The 19,065-nt window shown below is 45.1% G+C and overlaps 1 protein-coding gene across 1 annotated transcript in view; it reads left to right on the top strand.

The window, feature by feature from the left end:
• The window catches only part of LOC138301485 (E3 ubiquitin-protein ligase TRIM39-like), a 188,974-nt gene that overhangs the window by 150,059 nt on the left and 19,850 nt on the right, over nt 1-19,065 (top strand). The window contains exons 6-7 of the mRNA XM_069241997.1: nt 6,797-7,121; nt 16,207-16,325. Coding sequence (XP_069098098.1) covers nt 6,797-7,121; nt 16,207-16,325 — 444 coding nt within the window. The remainder of the gene's footprint in view (nt 1-6,796; nt 7,122-16,206; nt 16,326-19,065) is intronic.

Here is a 19,065-nt window from a genome sequence, read left to right as displayed (position 1 = left end):
AGACATGTTGGTTCATACAAGACCCAGACCCAGAGAGACGTCAAACAGACAAGGGACCCTATGGGAGTTACCACCAGTCAAAGGCCATTTCCCATGTGGGAACTGTAATGTATGCTCCTTGACAAAACGACTTGACTCTTTGGAGTTAGACCCGATCGGGCACTGGCGATTGCTTAAACATACTAATTGCAACACCCGCAATTGCGTATATTTGATAACGTGCCCTTGTGGCTTGCGATATGTGGGGATGACCACAAGAGCGGTAAAATTGAGAATTAATGAGCACCGCAGTAATATTCGATGCGGTAGAACTTCGACTAAATTAAGCATCCATTATATCGAAAAAAAACATAGTCCAGATGACATGTGGTGGGTTGTACTACAGACACGTCCACTTGGAGGTTCCAATTCCCTTTTTGAGTTAGAACAACGTTGGGTATTTAAACTGGGGACCCACCGTAAGGGTTTAAATGATGATATCCCTTGGATTAATTTTTCCTCTTGAATTACCAACAATAGTGGGTCAGACTCCATTGAGGGTGTTCCTTTCTTTCTTTCTTTTATGAGAACAGTGGTGCAACCATGTGCCTTCAGTGTCTCTCTTTCTTCTTTTTCTATATCAACAGACTACTTGTCCTCTAACACTCTTGTGAAATATTTAGATAATACCAATTTTGATATGAACCCCCTTTTTTTGATAATAACGAGGCTACCCACCATCCTTCCTTTTTAAAGGTGACGATATTTTGACCATAAATACAAGAATAATTCGGATGTCAACCGCTGAATTGCTTGATAATATTACAATACATGCGGTATTCTGGTCATAACTACGATTATTGGGCGCTCTGGTCATATCCGTGTATTCATTGTATTATGGAGTATCTCTATTCGAGACACTCTAATATGGCGATCGCATTAGGCAGGAAGAGCCCGATAGCAATCAGCCTCTTCACGTTACAACTGCGTTGTGGTGGCCTCTGAGGCTCGCATACGTTGCTTAGCAACGCGCGAGCCGGCCGACTTCCGGTTCTGGCTTCCTCTTTTCTACCCACCGGGATCGCGTCTCCCTTACTCATTCGGGAGCGCGACCCAGGGTAGGCACAACGTCCGATGGCTGGCCTGAACCAAGTGAGTACTTTTCGATATACCTCGAGTGGAGCACAATTGGCCATTTCATTCTGACAATTTTGAACTTAGACCACCTCCTTTTTAACGCGTCATGCGCTCCATTTTAACGCGCTATGCACTCGATAGATCTAATATTCAGTACTCTATGGGCTAGCTACCAGCACCTTAACAGGTTGTCTTTAATCAGCGACGACACTGATTAGATAGCGTGGTTTGACACTAGGCACACTTGTATTCTGATTTTCCTGTATTGTATTTTATTAAAGGGAATACAGCCACTTCTAACAGATAGACTGTGTTTATGTCATTGTACAAAGATAGTCCAAACGAACTATTCTTATTGTAATTGAGAAGACTATAACAGATAAACGAGTGATCAGCTTAAAGGGACCTACAGTCTCTTTCCCCTGTTTTGACCATACACTTAAGATGGGGGGTACCTAAATCTATTATTACCCCCCGTAGAAGATTGGAATGTATGTTACCTTGACTCATCTTTGTTCTGTGATCCTATTTTCTTCTATATGACATGCAGTGTGTTATATGGACCAGGCCCATGGTCTGCGTGATCCCATGAAGCCCTGTCTCTAATTTGGGAGGGTAAGCATAATATTTTTACACTGGCATGACGTGCTACTTCTTTCACGATCACTGTGTGCCACATTAATACACACTTAATTGTATGTGTTTCTTCCTGTATTGATTTAAGCATCAATTATTGACATGATTTTCATACATTTTCAGGGCGACCGATAGGACTGACATACAGGGTCCAAAGGGACTTTTGTAAGTGACTACCTATACTAATTTCTTTGCTTTTGCTCGTCAACCTTTTTAGACTTGAGTATTATAAGTTTACATGTGGAGAAGCATTACATTAGGTCCTGAGGAAGCGTCATAGGATCCTTTTTGGACCGAACAGACGCGAAACATGTCGACCCGATTTTTGAGGGAGGTCTTGTAGTTCCTGACCTCCTATTTCATGTGAGAATGGTCAAACATCACATTGACCTAACTCTCCCAGTAATTGTTTTAATCTTGGCCTGCTCCCTGCACCAATAAAGATAAACCTTACAGAGAGTTTTTGAGCCAATTTTACTTTCAGTTTTTCTAGCTCTCCTTTCCCTCCTTATCTTTCCTCCCGACTCATTTGCGGGATAGTGTGGCATCATCAAAAAAGATCTCCGGCAAAGAGCCCCCCGAAAGGGTGGTGCCCGTCAGACATTGCAGCGCCGGTCTGACGAGGAGCTGGTCCGATGATGAAGCATGACACCCATTTGGGTGTGTGAGGATTCTTGCTCCTAGTAAATAGGACTCCCTATTGAGTAGGATCTTCTAACACTCTCCCTGTTTAGTTGTTTGTTTTTCGTGTCCCTTAGGAACAGTGTATTTCATTATCAGTAACAGTTATCGGAGGGTATACACTGGACCTTTAATTCCTCCTAATCCCTATTGATTTTTTGATGTGTTAAGAACGGAGTCAGTATCCATGGCCGTAGTGCATATGCACTGTCACCTGTTGGGCACAAACAGTACACTGTTAGAAAGTCCTGGTTGGTGTGCACATTGATCTGTGTGTATGTCTACGAGGTGTATGCAGCTCTACCTAGGAGGTATCCGTCTCCAAACTCCCCACGTTCCAGGCGTTGGTGTATCCCACTGTGCCTAAAAATGTAGGAGTCATGGGTACTGCCTGGAAATTTTGCGACAATGTCAGTGATGACATAATGGGCGTCACAAACAACCTGAATATTGAGTGAGTGGGTACACTTACTGTTGCGGAAAAGATATTCCAGGTTTGCAGGGGGACATATTTGAATATGTGTCCCATCTACACACCCTATGACATGGGAAAAGTTGGCAATCCAGTAAAAGTCCAGCTTGGTGCTGTTAATTTCTGCCTCATTCCTGGGAAGGTATATGAAGTGAAACATGTGTGTGAGTAAGGCATCTAGGAAAGCCCTGAGGAACCTTGATAGTGCACTTTGAGATACCCCACCTGCCACTGCAATGACCCCCTGATAGCTCCCCGAGGCCAAGAGGTGCAGTGAGCATAGCACTTGCACATGCGTAGGGATGGCGCAGCCGCGCAGAGTTTGGCGTTCTAGCTGTGGTTTGAGTAATTCAATTAATTCTAGTATAGCTGCGCTGCTAAGTCGGTATTTGTCATAGATCTCCTCTTCAGTTTGCTGAAAAAGAGTCTGCCTGGTTCTGTATATCTTCTCCTGTCTGTGGCCCCTCCTCCTCCTCTGCTGGGCTGCGTGGACTCTCCTCCTCACTGCTATCAGGTATATCTCCACCATCTTGAGTAACCCAGATGCCTTCTGGGTCCCCTTTTATAGTTTGGTAATGGTTACCACCTGCTCTGAGTTAGTGGTAAATTGCAAGTGCAAACTGGGCTTTTTGCGACTAGTCGCAATTTGCGAGTTGCAATTGCATATGGTTTGCGACTCGCAAATTGCGACTTCCTATTTGCGGGTCGCAAAATGGGGTCGCACATTTTGCGAGTTGGTAACGGCTCGCATTGCTTTTTGCGAGTCGGAAATGGGATTTTTGCATCCCATTTCCGATTTTGCGCAGTCGCAAATAGCGATTCGGGCCATTTGTGACTCGCAAACCTTTGCTACATCTGGCCCTAAGTTCTGCATTCTAGTGGCTAAGGATAGATTCTCAGATCAATAACACGGTTAGTGTAAGAAAATGGATTATTTTATGGGGTGTGCGGCTGCCCACGTCAAAGAATAATCGCAGCCATTCTCTTGCGGAACCTATGAAAGTCGCTAAATTAACCTGAGCTCAACCCCACCGGAAGCTGTGGCATAGAGCAATAAAGTATTTATGTAGTATCAAAACATTAAAAAAGTCGAATTGCAGGACAATAAACAGATTCAAATGTAATGAACAAAATGACACCAAATGACAAAAAAATCCACTAAGGGGAACTGGAGATATGAATTTTCAATGTTGTAAATAGAAATAGAGCCAAGAAGCACTAACTGCTGATGATAGTCAATGGTCGCAGTGAAACAGGACCTAGGTGTGATTTTAGGAAAAACACAATGGAACACGGGTCAGATACACCAACCAGGTTCATCCTGGTCAAATCTTCTACCTACTGACTTAGTGCCTGATTTATATGTTGGCAGTATGCATACTCCGTCGCAACAGTTACAGAGTTCACACACTGCCTATAAAATGGTCCACTCGCCCAGTTTGATTGCGGGCGGTCCTTACGTTTCACTTCGGCAGAACGATGGGCCCTCCAGTAAAATATAAATCATGCCCTAACAGCCTGTCATTCCGGTATGAGGACAGACTAATTAACTCCATCCATATAACATCAATGTACACTGTTCCGAATTGGGGAGTCCCACTAGAACTTCACTGTGAAAAACAGGTCAAACTAGGCCCTGCTGTAGTTAGAAGCAAGGGCCCTAACACACCCAACTGAGTGTCATGCTTCATTCTTGGGCCTGCTCCTCGTCGGACCGGTGCTGCGATGTCTGATGGGCCCCACAAGGCGGTTCTTTGCAGGAGATTTTTTTCAGTCACTGCCATTTGTTGAGTGCAGGAGTGGATTGGCCATGCAAGTGAAAAGGAGTGTGTAGGCCTGGAAAGTGACTTAACATTGTCTATTGGCCCTCAAACATATGTGTTTATTAAGTAACCAAAGGGTCTATGTCAAAGTTTTTAAAAAAAAGTGGGAACGCCACAGGGGATGATGTCCCTGAACTTGCCGAGAGATAAAGGGAACTACCCTTATCCCTATGTATAGTTTGACATGTTTCACGTCTGTAAAAGTCCAAAAGGATCAAGTGGCGTTTTTTCAGGACTGAGAATGACAACCTAGTCCTAACTACAAAGACTGTGAGTGTGTCTGTAATGTAGAAAAATGTGAGAAAAAGCAGGAACTTATGTGTAAGCCTTGGTCCCCTAATTTTAGGTTGACCTGGAAAGAAAAGAGAAAGTTGTAGATTTTATCCAACATGTGTAAATACATAGATCAAACGGTGTGGGCACATAGTGGTCGCATGCACACACCTGGTGAAATCATGTGAAGTTGCTTTCATAGGAAACTCATGGAGAAACTCGTTACAGGGCTTATATTATCAGACAAAGATAAACAATGTTGCCTTACCCTCCTTGGTTAAGGACAGGCCCCTTTGAGAAGTGTAGGCCGTAGGACTGCTGCAAAACTAAAATAAACGAAAAACTCAAAGATGAAAATGATATGAATGTGCAGCAGTGCCCCCAACGTTTTCCTCCAGATACTGATACATCAACCTTATACTGTCCTGAAGAGGCCGGAATAGAGGAGGCCAAAACGTGTCGACATTGTGGGATATAAAAAGTCCTAGGCAAAAGTAGGAAAAAGACAAGTAGGATACAAGATCATCAGCCCGGAGTCCATAATATAAGAGAGCTGTTTGGACTTAGGCGATGAGTATGTTGGTATGGGACTACCTGTAACGATGGACCATAACACTAGATGGATTGGTTATTTGGCTGTCAAGTGTATAATAAGTAATTATAAGGACGCTGTTACAGAGGAATGGACATTTTATGATGATGGGTGTTTGATTGTTCCAGATATGTTGGATTAAGGTATTTGTGTGGTTGTGGTGTAAATAATGTATATCGTACAGTGTGGGTTGGTAAAACTAAATTGATTCCTTTGCAACACGTTTAGTGATCACACAATATTAATTGATGCAATATTGTTGAAAGAAATTAGATTCATGTAGTGCTTAGTTCGGGTGTAAGGTGTGCTTACTCCGGGTGTAAGGGTAAGGTGACCCAGGTCACCAGTGGTAAAGACTCCAGCTGTCACACTGGAGACCAGCAACCCCTGATTGCCTTGGGAAGCCCCAAACTACTTTCCACATTATGTTCTTGTATATCGGGGAGAACACACTGGAGTTGTTTTTGAAAGGCACTGTCAGAGGGTGGAGAGTGGCCAAAAAGCTTCCAGTCCTCAAAAATAGTATGCATCAGGGGTTACACTCCGTCCTCACTAAGGAGTTATTACTGGGTGTCTCTGCTGCTGCTTGATTCCTGGGTGTCTGTGCCCAGACAGAAGGACCCTCGGTCAGGATCAGTGTCCTTGACATAGGAAGTAAAACCTGCACATCTGTATGGAGCAGGACCGCGGTTCAAGGGGCAAAGGCCACAGTGTCTGTGATGTAAGTTCGGGAAGAGGCCACAGACATGTTAGGCGGGAAAAGCCACCTGGAGTTGGGTGGGTGGGACTAGAGGTTAGCTTACCAGACTAAAATGCTTCAGAAAATGGACCTAGTTGACATTTTTGCACAGTGGGATCTCACAAGACAGAGGCAGTGAAGACGGAAGCGAGTATACAGCCGAAGGCTTTCCATTGGGCATAGACAGATTGGGGGAGGGTGCGTGGGCCAGCCATTCATCTCTCAAGCCTCATGCAAGTATAACGGACCAGAATGAGCCCGGGGCATCACACTAATGTTTGTCAGATTTGAATGAAAATGAGCAGTTATGAGAATGAATCAAGCAATATCTTAAAATGATCGTGTGGCGTGGCAATGATGTTATAAAATGACATTGAATAAACACAGCGCGCGGTTCTGTTCGGCGCGAAGCCTCTGGTCTCCTCTTCATCCACAGTAAAACTCTTTGTTTTCTTTCTCTGCAGAGGCGCTGACTCTGGGTCTGGACACAGCTCCTTCTAAGACGGAACCTGAAAGAGGCACTAACATTGGAAAGCGCCCAGAGCTTATTACAGCCGCTTCCGCAAAGGATTTATTGAGGGGCATAGATTCTGCCAACTCACCGAGGCCTGCAACAAGCACAGCTGACCCCCATCACCCAAGGGCCAGTTCATTCTTCGCCACCCTGATGCAGATCGATAACCCCTTCCTACCTGCTCCAAACAGAAATGCTGCCCCCGACCCAAGGATCTCCATCAGGGACAAGTCTGGCATCTTAGCAGCAATCTCCAATTCCAAATCCCTTCCTCGGTACGCCAGCAAAGATGTCTGTCTACGGAGCGCTATATGAAAACACGAAATGCAAAAAATATGATCACATATTAATGTAGAAAGAACATTTAGAAGTGATTTTCACCTATTGTACATCACATGTGTAGAGGGATGGCTGAACTTAGAAATTACTCAAAGTGAAAACATCTAAAAACAGCGAGTTATACTGGTTAGCACAATTAAAACATACAGCATCACTGACGATGAGTACAAAACTTGCTGCTTGAATTGCCTAAAGAGGTAGTTGGTTTTGTGCTGCTGCTCAAGCGGGCTGGCAATGGAACACAGTTGTCTGTGTGTATGGGTAACAGCCTTCAGGTGCGGAAGTCACCCTGCTTAACACCTGAACATGTTCTGACAAGCGCCTTGAATCGAGTCCCATCCAGGCTTGATTTAAAGGGATCCCTTATCCCTAGGCACATGTATGGTTGTGCCTTTAATTCTTAGTGGTTTTATGTAGGTATATGGTTATAAGACTGATCTGCATCAGAGACATAATGGTCCCTGCCAGAGGTCTAATAAAAGCATAACAAATAGACATAATCCATGCAAAATCCCTTTGTATTCACCAAGCAACAGACGTTCCTCATCCCGAGAACAACTTGTAAAAAGTACAAGCACCAGCCAGCACCTAACAAACAGTTCCTCTACAAACCCCCAAACCACCACAGGACAGACGACCCACTTCTCTGAAAAACCTTTGAAAAGTGCAAGCAACAACCGGTACCTAAAAGAAAACTGCATTGTTAACCACCCATCCACCTCCAGGCAGAAGATCCACTTTGCCAAAAGAACTGTGAAAAGCAGAAGCCCCAGCCAGCTCCCACACGACAATCCCATTGTAACTGCCTTCCTCACCACTCAGACAGAGGTCACATATCCACAAGGGACCTGCGAAAACCACATGGACAAGCACACAGGACATTCCCTTTGCAGTAATTAGTGGTGTCTTTAAATATGACTAGTAAGAGGTCCACGGGAATACACAGTTAATTTCATTATGCCGTAGGACTTTTATCTTCTAACCTACAGGCAATGCACTCTATTATGCCTATCAACTGCAACTCTTTACAATTAGCACACTATTAATTCAAACAATAACTTTAATAATACAGTCACACTGTAGGAAGCTGGCCCGGTGTGTGGTGTTACCACCTTATCCCAGGTCATGGAATCCCCTATTAGTGAAGTGTAGACAGTGTCTAGGAAAGCCAGGCTCTCTAGAGGTAGCTGTGAATGAGCAGCCAAGGCTTATCTAGGAGGAGTGTAAAGCATAAGCAAAACCACTGTAGTCACACAACACTCACACACCTGAAAGAACCACACAGTGTTACAAAAATAAAGGGACTTTATTACAGTAACACAAGTACTAAAATACTGAATAGGCAATACCCCAACTGGAGGTAAGTAAAGACACTATTATGTACACATTAAAAGACAGTGAATAGCATAAAAGCAATAGAAAACAGTTAAAGCAATAGGCAATACTGAAGGCCCTAGTGGGAGACCAAACCATATACTAAGTAAGTGGAATGTGAAAGCCAGGCCCCCACCCAAGGAAGTGGAATCGATAGAGGGGAGCTGCGGGAACTAGGAAACCCACAAGGTAAGTACCAGAGTGCCCCCCAGCGACCAGGGGAAAAGAGGTAAGTATCTGGTTTTCCCCAAACCCACGAAACGGACTTCAGAAAAGGATAATGCAAGACTCGGGAAAGACTACAAGAAACCAAAGGTGGATCCTGGAAGAGGAGACCTGAAATGGAAGAGGACCAAGTCCAGTTCACGTTGGAGTGTCCGGTCGTGACAGAAGTCACTACCCACCCGTCTGTGGATGCAGGGCCAGGTCAGTGGTGAACGAAGACAGTCAGCAGTGCAGCACCGGAGCAGCTGAAGAGTTCCTGAGGTGATGCAGTCAACGTCCCACGCCGGAAAAAGGATTGCAATCAGTCAGTGGTGTGGAAAAACCATGAACAAGCCCTGGCAACGGCAAATGTCATTGGATAAGAAATGCGGAGCTGCCGGGGACCAGCAAGGTCCAGGGGGACTGAACCCTTGGAGGAGAGTCCCAGGTGACCCTCATTAGTGAGGAGAGCTACAGGAAGAGGAGACAGCCCCCACAGGTGACCCACAGGCAGCAAGCACAGGAGTTGTGATGAGACCCAGGCAGCACACCTTTGGAAGGAGTCTCACGTTGCAGGAGCAGCACGCAGAGGGCAGTGCTATGCAGGGAGGAATGCTGGGGGCTGTACATGAAGCCTGAAGATCAGTTGGAGGAGATGCCAACAAACCTTGGTAGCTGCACTGGACGTGGTGCACAGGGCTACTGTCCTGCGTGGGGAGGCAAGGACTTACCATCTCCAAAGTTGGACAGCTGGCAGAGAGGATCAAGGGGCCCATTGCAGACCAGCACCCATGATACAGGATCCAAGCAGCTCCAGAAGAGAGGAGATCCACGCAGCCGGTCGTCATTGCAGTTGGTGCCTGCGGTTGCAGGGGAGTTCACTCCAAGGGAGATTCCTTCTTGCTTCTCATGCAGACTGAAGACTTGCGCCCCCCAGAGGATGCACAGCTGGGGAAATATTTCAGTAGCTGGAAGGAGCCGGGGAAACAATGTTGCAAGCAGAGTTGTCACTGTGGATGCAGACTGTTGGTTCCTGGAGGGTTCTGTTGCAGTTCCAGTGGCCAGAAGGTGAAGTAAATGTTGCAGAGGAATCCTGCTGAAATCTTGCACATTGAATCTGAGGGTGAAGTAAATGTTGCAGAGGAATCCTGCTGAAATCTTGCACATTGAATCTGAGGACCTACCCAAGAGGAAGACTCTAAATAGCCCAGAAAGGGTGACCACCTATAAGGAGGGAGTTGTGATGTCACCTGCCTGACCTGGCCACTCAGATACTCCCTCCTCTGCCCACCTTGGATTCAAGATGGCAGAATTAAGTGGCCATCTGGAGGAGCTCTGAGCACCACCCCTGGGCTGGTTATGGACAGGGGAGTGGTCACTCCCCTTTCCATTGTCCAGTTTCACGCTAGAGCAGGGGCTGGGGGTCCCTGGACTGGGGCAAACCAGGTTATGCAAGGAGGGCAATAATGTGCCCTTTAAAGCATACTGGTGGCTTGGGGAGGCTTCCCTCCCAAGCCCTGTAACACTTGTTTTCAAAGGGAGAGGGTGTTGCCTCCCCCTCCCAAAGGAAATCCGTTGTTCTGCCTTCCTGGGCTTGAGCTGGTCAAGCAGCAGGAGGACAGAAACCTGTCTGTGGGTTGCCTGGAAAAACCCTGCAAACTGGTAGGAGCAATGCTGGGGGTCCTCGAAGGAGCGCATAGAATCATACAACGAATACTGGCAACAGTATTGGGATATGATTCCAACATGTTTGATACCAAAAATGCCCAGGTTCGGTGTTACCATTATGTAGCTGGACACAGGTAAGGTCCAAATACTCCTAAATTCAGACACACCTGCACTCACTTGTTCCTACAAATGTAGTGTCTGTCTTTAATTTGGGTCTACGTATGCATAATTTACCTACATGTTGCCAATTGAGGGTCAATGCAGCTTGATCAGTTGTAGCCAATTTGTCAATCTCCTCTTGTTCCCATCCACAGGCTCCTAAACTGATCCGGATCTTTGGCATTATTCCTCTCATTCTGTCTTCAACTTGACCCAAAAACTCCCTTTTAGGTTGAGCATAGCAGTGCGCAAGCGCTGCTTTTCCGACATGTTATCTGTGGGTTTCAACCACACCCATCTCATGCCCATCACTTTCATTCGTTCCTTGGCCTGATTTCAAAATGCACACGCTTTCATTGGTCAATGCTTCACGTTTGTGCCACCTTAAGGCTGTTGTTTCTTCATTGTTGGGGACATGCTGCTATCGCGTCGGTTTGCACTGTTGGCCGTATGTTGTTTCTTCATTGTTGTGGGCATGCCGCTATTGCGCCGGTTTGCACTAGTGGCCGTATGTTGTTTCTTCATTGTTGGGGGCATGCTGCTAACGCGCCGGTTCGCGCTGGTGGCCCTATGTTGTTTCTTCATTGTTTGAGGGAATGCCGCTATCTCGCCAATTCCCAGTGGTGGCCCTATGTTGTTTCTTCATTGTTTGATGGAATGCTGCTATCTCGCCGGTTTGCGCTGGTGGCCATATGCTGTTTCTTCATTGTTGGGGGCATGCCACTATTGCGCTGGTTCACGCTGGTGACCGTATGTTGATTCTTCATTGTTTTGGGCATAACACTATTGTGATACTTCATTCTTTGTTTTGGACATGTAACTATATTGTTACTGCTTACATTTCACATACTTTACATAATCTTGCATTCTCTGAGTGTTTGCTTTTTTTTCAAGGATGTTGTTACTTATTTCACACCAGCATATTACTCTTGTCTCCCCTCCCTCATAATTGATTTCCCATTTTCTGGTCCTCCAGTGACGCAAGGTCATACGAATGGCAATAGCACTATGCAAATTTCAGCACTCCACTGCATAACATTTTTTTAAAAACCCAAAACAATGCAATTTTCAACAACAATATCTCTAACTTTCACAAATGCAACACAGTTGCTGGGCTGGAGAGAGTCTGCACAGGCTCCCAGTCTACCTGGGAGCGCCCTGGCTGGGCACTCCCAGCCAATCCTGACGCTTCTTTGAGCAGCGTCAGGATTGGCCGCAGGGCAGGCTGGGATCCTGTGCCTGCAGGCAGAGGTGAGGAGCAGCGTGGTTCCCCAGACGGCGGCGGTACAGGTAAGTTTATTTTTATTTTTTTAACTTTTATTAATTTTCCCCCGCGCACGTGCCACCCGCCCCCTCTAACACCGTGAGCCGTGACTGCTGAAATGACTAAAACTCCAACACACATGAATGTGCATCTACTATGTTTGTTTCTAGGCTCCATGGCTTGTCTTGATTCAGACCGGGTTAAACGAAAGTGCAGAAGCAGCAAAGGCAATTGCCTTTTTCAGTCTTTTTCATTTGAGCAAAGCAAAGGAAAGCAAACGCTATCCTTCCAGTGAAAAAGTTCAAATGTTTAGGGCACTGTCCTCTTAATCCTACTCCGTGTTCTTGTAAACCTACAAAATGTCTTCAGTAAATGTGCAGTTCATATTCACTGATGACTACTTCCAGAATATAATGTCTCAGTCCATTAAGTGGCAATGTAATCTCAAAGTTCAGTTCAGCCACAAAAATCAGTGAAAAAATATTCATCTGGATTCAAATTGTTAAGACAAGATAGTTCAAGTTCTCTCTCCCAGACAATTGCTGCAAAATATGTCCATTCAGGTGCCGCGTATCTCCGACCAGGTACTTTTGCTCTCTTTGTTCTCCGGACTACTGGCCTTTCATCATCACTGTCACTTTGGCCAGACCTCAGTTTCCTCACAAATAGTTTGTGGTATTTGCACTTCAAGTACAGTCTGTTCTTTTGACCACTGGTCTCCAGGCACAACTCTTTTCCTTACACCACGAGGTCCTTCGTCAGCATCTGAGGTTTGTGGAGTCAACCCTTCTTGTCTCGACCCTTCAGTACCAACATTTACTGTTGACTCACTCAGACCCCTCCCAGACCGTAGATGTGCTGTTTCAGTAGTATGCTCATCCCCATCAGTTTGAATAACCTGCTCCCTTTCGTCTCATTGTAACCAACTCTTCAGGGACAGGTGCTGTATCATTAAGGGGACCCGGAACTTTGCGAATATGTGCTGCGTGAATATAGGTTGGGAGATCTCCACACTTCACAGCTGTCGAAGTCACTAGAATTATTTGGAAAGACCCCTTCCACTGAGGCTCAAAGCCTGACTCACAAATGTGCTTCTTGACCATCACCCAGTCGACAAGGCACAAGTCAGGACAGCGGTCCTGCTGCCTCTGTATTGTGGTTTCTCCCACCTGATGAGACACATAACGAACCACATCAGTCAATCCTTTGCACTAATCAAGTACCATATCATCTGTAATGTTTATAAGCTCATTTGCAGGCACAGCTGGCAATCTCATGGCACGGCCCATGAGAATTTCATGTGGAGAGAGTCCTGTCTTTCTGTCTGGAGTATTACAAAGACTCATCAACACAGGAGGTAGGGCATCTGGCTATTTCAATGAGGTGGAAGTACAAACTTTAGCCAGTCGGGATTTCAAAGTACCATTGACTTGCTCCACAATGCCCGAAGCCTCAGGTCTGTAACTGCTCAACTTGTAATGCTGCACACAGTAACTTCAGGGCCTCACTGTTCAGGTGTGGCCCATCGGTCTGACTCAAGAAATGTCAGGAACCCGAAATGGGTTATCAACTATCTTAACAAGAGCTTTGACACTGTGTAATTTCTCCTGGTAGGTTAAGTGTCAACCCAAAGAGAGACAATGCATACAATGACCAAGATGTATCTCAATCCATTGCACACTAGAAATTCTATGAAATCTAGCTGCATCCTATCGAATGGAATTCCTGATCTCCCTATGTGACTCAGTGTTACTGCAGTTCACTTTCCTACATTCACCTCTTGGCATGTAACATTCATGTGAAATAAAGCTTTTGCCATCAATCTGAACCTAGGGTCAAACCAAGTCTGACGTAACAAACATACAATAGTATCACGTCCTACAGGAGCTGGGCCATGTAATGCCTCACCATAAGGGGTAACAAGCTATTTGGCATCACAAATCTTCCATCATTTAAAACCCAAACATCATCCTCATCACGTTTGACACATTCTGCTCTAATCGAACTCTGCTGTTCTGCTTCTGTCACTTCTTCCTGCAATCGCTTCACTTCCTCTCATGTATCTGCTGCAGTCAACAAGAGATTGTAATTTGTCCCATCAGAACGCTCATTCATACACTTGCCATTAAATGCACAGGAGTTAATGGCACAATATCTTGCCACTTCGTCAGCGTAATTATTGTCAATGGTAACATAGTCTTTACCCTTGCGGTGCACAGGACCCTTGACAACAGCAATCTGAGCTGACCTTTGTAATGCATTCAATAGATCATAGACTTTGTCTCCATTTCCAATCAGACATCCAGAAGAGGTCATGAAACCTCCCTGGGACCACAGCTGTCCATCTATATAGTTGTGCACGATTTCATCAATAACATTTTCATTTTGAGGCAATGGCATCAATATGACAACATTCAGCCTAGTGCACCTTTGGGGATTAACGTTAGGAGCAGCCAAGGTAGTCTATTCGTACCTAGTTAGACTGCTATTAGTGAGATGTTGTGTCTTTGGACGAGTTAACAATATCTTTACAGAATGGGCACAGAAATGTTCAGGGGATGACGCATAACAATACTTTTGCTCTGATCGATGCTGACACCTACATCTGCAACTGACTTGAGACAGCCAGGCAGTGCCGAAGTTACTGGATCAAGTGGGGAAAAACAGGCTACAGGTCTGTGTGTGTTTCCATTTAACTGAGTTAGCACTGAGAGACTGTGCCCCTCCCTCTCATTGCAATACAAACTAAAACATTTGATGGAATTAGGCATTCCCAGAGCAGGGACACAACAGAGATTTTCTCTCCACTCTGTGAAGGCACGCATGCAGTTTCATCCAGTGGTACCGGATCAGATACATCCTTGTGTGTAAACTTCTATAAAGGCTTGGCCAAATGGGAAAAGTTTGGAATCCACTGACAACAGTAGCCAACCATTCCCAAGGATATCCTGACTTCTTTGTGAGTTGTAGGGGGACTCATTTTCAGAATTGCTGACATTTTCTCTGGTGACACCCTCCTTGCATCTTTCCCAATGTGTTGTCCAATATATAAAACTCCTTTCTTACAGTACTACAATTTTGTCAGGGAAACTTTATGTCCATTCTACGCTAAGTGGTTTAACAGAGTATATGCATCGCACTTGTACGCTTCTTCAATATTTGACGCCACCAGTAGGTCATCAGTGTATTGTACCAAAACTGAATGAAAGGGCATCTCTAGAGACTCAAAAAATTATTTTGCTGCCTACTGCCCTGGCCGGTGCACAAGAGGCCTGAAACGGCAGCTTTCACTGTCTATGGCCACCTCCTGAAGGCCTTACCCTGCTTAGCGCTTCCGAGATTGGGCACATTCAGGACTCCGTGGGCCACGGAACTCTGCCTTCATGGAATTTCACAGAGTTTTTAATCTGCTCCGCGGTATTCCGTGGAGTGGAACTCTGTGAACTCCACCCAGGCCTAAATAATGCTCTGTGTGCCATTCTGTCTCCTGATATCCTGGGTCTGACTGCATATCTCAGTCCCCATGCTCATTGGAGTTGTCCATCATTGACCCCCAGGCTGCCAAGTCCTCTGCGATGTGCCATCTGTACAAGAAAGTCTCAGGCGTTTCTGTTCTGCAGTTCCCCACTCCAGAACATGGTTGACCCATGAGGCCTCACTTTGAATCCAGGACCCCATCCACCCAATAGCTATTCTTCGCCTAGAAAGAAGCAGCGTTAACTGCAAAAGCTTATATGAGATCTTGCATCCCTTGGGCTTCACCACTAAACCCAAGAAGCATGCTCCGGGTGTCACAGGGATAGCAATTCCCACCGCCTCTGCAATGCGGGGCACCACCTCCTCCCAGACGCTACGTACCCCTGCATTAATAAACTGAGATGCAAAGAATCTTTGCTAATCAAGTCTAAAGACACTTTCGTGGATTGGTATGCCATGGTCTTTGGGCCTTCAATAGGGAAGCTATACAGGACTGAGAAAGACCACTGAGAGTCTGGAGAATACAGGTTGTTACGAAACATAAACATATTATCAAGGCTCACTGAGTTGCGTTGCTTAGAATGTATTTCAGAAATTGGGCCATATACGTTCCTGCTTTTTTCTTTAAGAAATAAGTTAATTAGATATCCCCCCAGTGAAGGGAGTGATGCTAGTCTACTCCTCAGCATTTGAACAATGTGGTACTGACACCAGAGAGATTAACATCTGAAAATGCAACAATCCATTTAGTAATGCTTTCTCTTTTTCTATTCAATATTCCATTACAATATTTATGATCTATGCCATGCTTACTGGTTGCTGGAATTTACAATACTTGAAAATCTGACATAGTAAATATTTTGGTTCATCCGCAGGGCTGATAATGTAATGAAGGTTCCAGTTTTGGAGAAAGATCCCCCTGAAGAAGGACAGAGTTCTCAGAGCTTCAGCACCCAGCGTCCCAAGTTAGAGGAAAAGATTGAAGAATTTGAAGGTAATAAACTTGAGCCTGTAGGACCAGGCCCATATTATGGAGTAAATTCAGGCATGTCAGAAGGTTTTATGGGGCACAGGTCAGAAAATGCATGTAGGGCCCATATTCACACTCCTGCAAAGGCATAGTAGGGCAGGAACAAAGGTAGTTTAAAAACAGATACGCCAATGGGAGAAATAATGACCATGACACTACAGCTCCGCAAATAATCGCCATCTTACATACTTCAAGAGACTATTTAGGGCTTTAAAGCCACCAAAATGCAATCTATTCATTTGTTTAAAATATGAAAATGGCAATGAAACTGTACATCCACAGTAGAAGCAACAGTGGTATTTGACAAAGAACACCAGCAGCAGTGGTTTCCAATAGCGAACATTCGTCTTTAAGAATAAAAACCATGGAGCAAGCTACAAGCTCGGCAAAGGTAGCAGCACTGCAAGATTTTCTCACACACTAGATACAGTACTGTCACCAACAGCAGCTTGTCTGTCACAGTGAACTGGTACATCTCAGGAGTCTCCAGTGCAAGCTTCCCTATCATCATAGAGGACAAGTCCACCATGGTACACCATAGGTAGCAGACATAATAATTATAATAATGTGATTTCTAGAGCGCATCACTACCTCATATGAGGTGTGCCAGCGCTAGGTACAGGTATCCATCCACCCGCTCCCTACAATTTTTAAGCCCCCTTTCATCCCAAACTGAAAAAACAAGTTTTAAGATTTTTCCTGGAAAAGCATTCCGACTAGGCCTGCCAAACTGTTTGGGGGCAGCTCATTCCACAGTTTTGGCACTAGGTAGCAAAAAAGCTTCCAACCATGCACACTTTCTTCACTCTGGGAACAATAGCCAGCCTTTCTCCTGCCAATCTTGTGTTTCTCTGAGGTATGAACGGTCTAACCAACGATTTCAAGGACCGTAGGCCTTTGTTTCAAAGCTTTGTAGCAATAACACAAGGCTTTAAATGAAGATCTCTCCCTCACTAGCAGCCCATATAGATGCACGCCTTGGCAGATTCAGTAGGAGTCGGGCCGCTGTGTTCTGCGTTCTCTGGAGTCTCTTGATCCTACCCTGTGTAACTCCAAGATATAAAACATTGCAGTAGTCAAGTTTCGAAACACAATCAAGGCCTGCACTACTGTCTTTCTAGCCGACTCTGTAAAACCTACAAACTTTTCCTAAGCATTTTGAGAAGTACTAGGAGTTTTCCAGCAACTGCAGTGATTTGACTGTCAAAAGACAGTTTTTCATTTACCCAAATTACAAGATTCTTGACTTTCGTTTTACGATTGGGTAGCAGACCCAGCTCCTTTGGCCACCATGAAGTAGACCAGATGTTCGACTGACTGAGCACAGTCAAAACCTCTGTCTTTCCCGCATTGAATTTGAGGCAATTAAGGTTCATCCATCTAGCAACCTCTGCCAGGAAGAGGCATAGGGAAGAAACCATATGGGGGGAATTCTTTGACATCATATGATAAGCTCAGTGTCATCTGCATTTGACATAATCGTGATCTCGTAGCTTTCGATGACATCCACTAATGGTCGCATGTATATGTTAAACAGGGTGGGGCTCAAAAAAGAGTCCTGCGGCACACCTTGCTTCAGGTGGAACACCTTTGACTGGAGGGGTTTCTGTGACACCTGGAAGGTGCGACCCTGCAGAAAAGAGGCGACCCATTGCAGTGCTTTATGTCCCACCCTGCAGTCCAAGAGTCTCTCTATCAAGATATTATGGAACACCATCTCGAGAGTGGGACTGAGATCCAGCATCAACAGTGATGCAGAATTGACTCTGTCACCAACAGCAAGACTTGCTCAGTTCTGTATGAGGGGCGGAAACCCGATTGTGTCCTGTGTAATAGGTCATGACTCTATAAATCTTGCTAGCTGCTTATTCACAGACTTCTCCGTGATCTTGGAAAATAATGGTAGCAGCGATACCAGACAATAATTTTCCAGCTTGGAAGGATCCAGCAACATTTTTTTAAAAAGCAGAATCACCTCAGCATGTTTCCATCTCCCCAATACCTGGTCAGAGGTCAGGGAGCTGTTAATCAACTCACTCACTACTGGGTGAACCATCTCCCAGCCTTGTTCCAAAATGGATGGGAATTCTGGGTCCAATGGAGATCCTGACTTCTCTGCAGTATAAAAGATCAGTCACCTCTTCGGTCTCAATAGTCCTAATGTTCAGCAACCTAAAACTTTCCTCTGACCAGCTGTACCAAACGCTCATATACTGGGCATTTCTCACTACTGCAGAAAAGGAGTTGTAAATATTAGCCACCTCATCCAGGTAGAACTGAGCCAAGGCATTAGATTCTTCCTCTGTTAGGGTGGCCGAAGCTGAGACTAAAGATAAAGATGACAGTGACTTCACCACCGAGAATAGCTCAAGAGAAATGTTTTGGGCAGCTCGAATTTTGCTAGTACAGTATTCCTGCTATGATTTTTTTTATGCAACAGTGGTAGATTTTTATTACTGCCTTGTACTCCATTTCGCAAGCAGGATCACGCTCTCTGCGGCAAAGGCGGTCCAGGCACTTGCAGTTTAAAAAGAAATCTTGCAACTCCTCACTAAGCCATTGAGCCGATGGCTTTTGTCTATGAAAGGTCTAATTCCCTAGAGGGGCAATTTGGCCTAATGCTTCATACAAAACCACCCAAACACACACACACTTCCTTGTGCTAATTCATGTTTTCACTTTCAACCACATTCGCTACATTGCA

The sequence above is a fragment of the Pleurodeles waltl genome, chromosome 6 (assembly GCF_031143425.1).
Source record: "Pleurodeles waltl isolate 20211129_DDA chromosome 6, aPleWal1.hap1.20221129, whole genome shotgun sequence".
NCBI lineage: Eukaryota > Metazoa > Chordata > Amphibia > Caudata > Salamandridae > Pleurodeles > Pleurodeles waltl.
The sequence above is the reverse complement of the archived record's forward strand: the minus strand, read 5'-3'. Positions and strand labels throughout refer to the sequence as shown.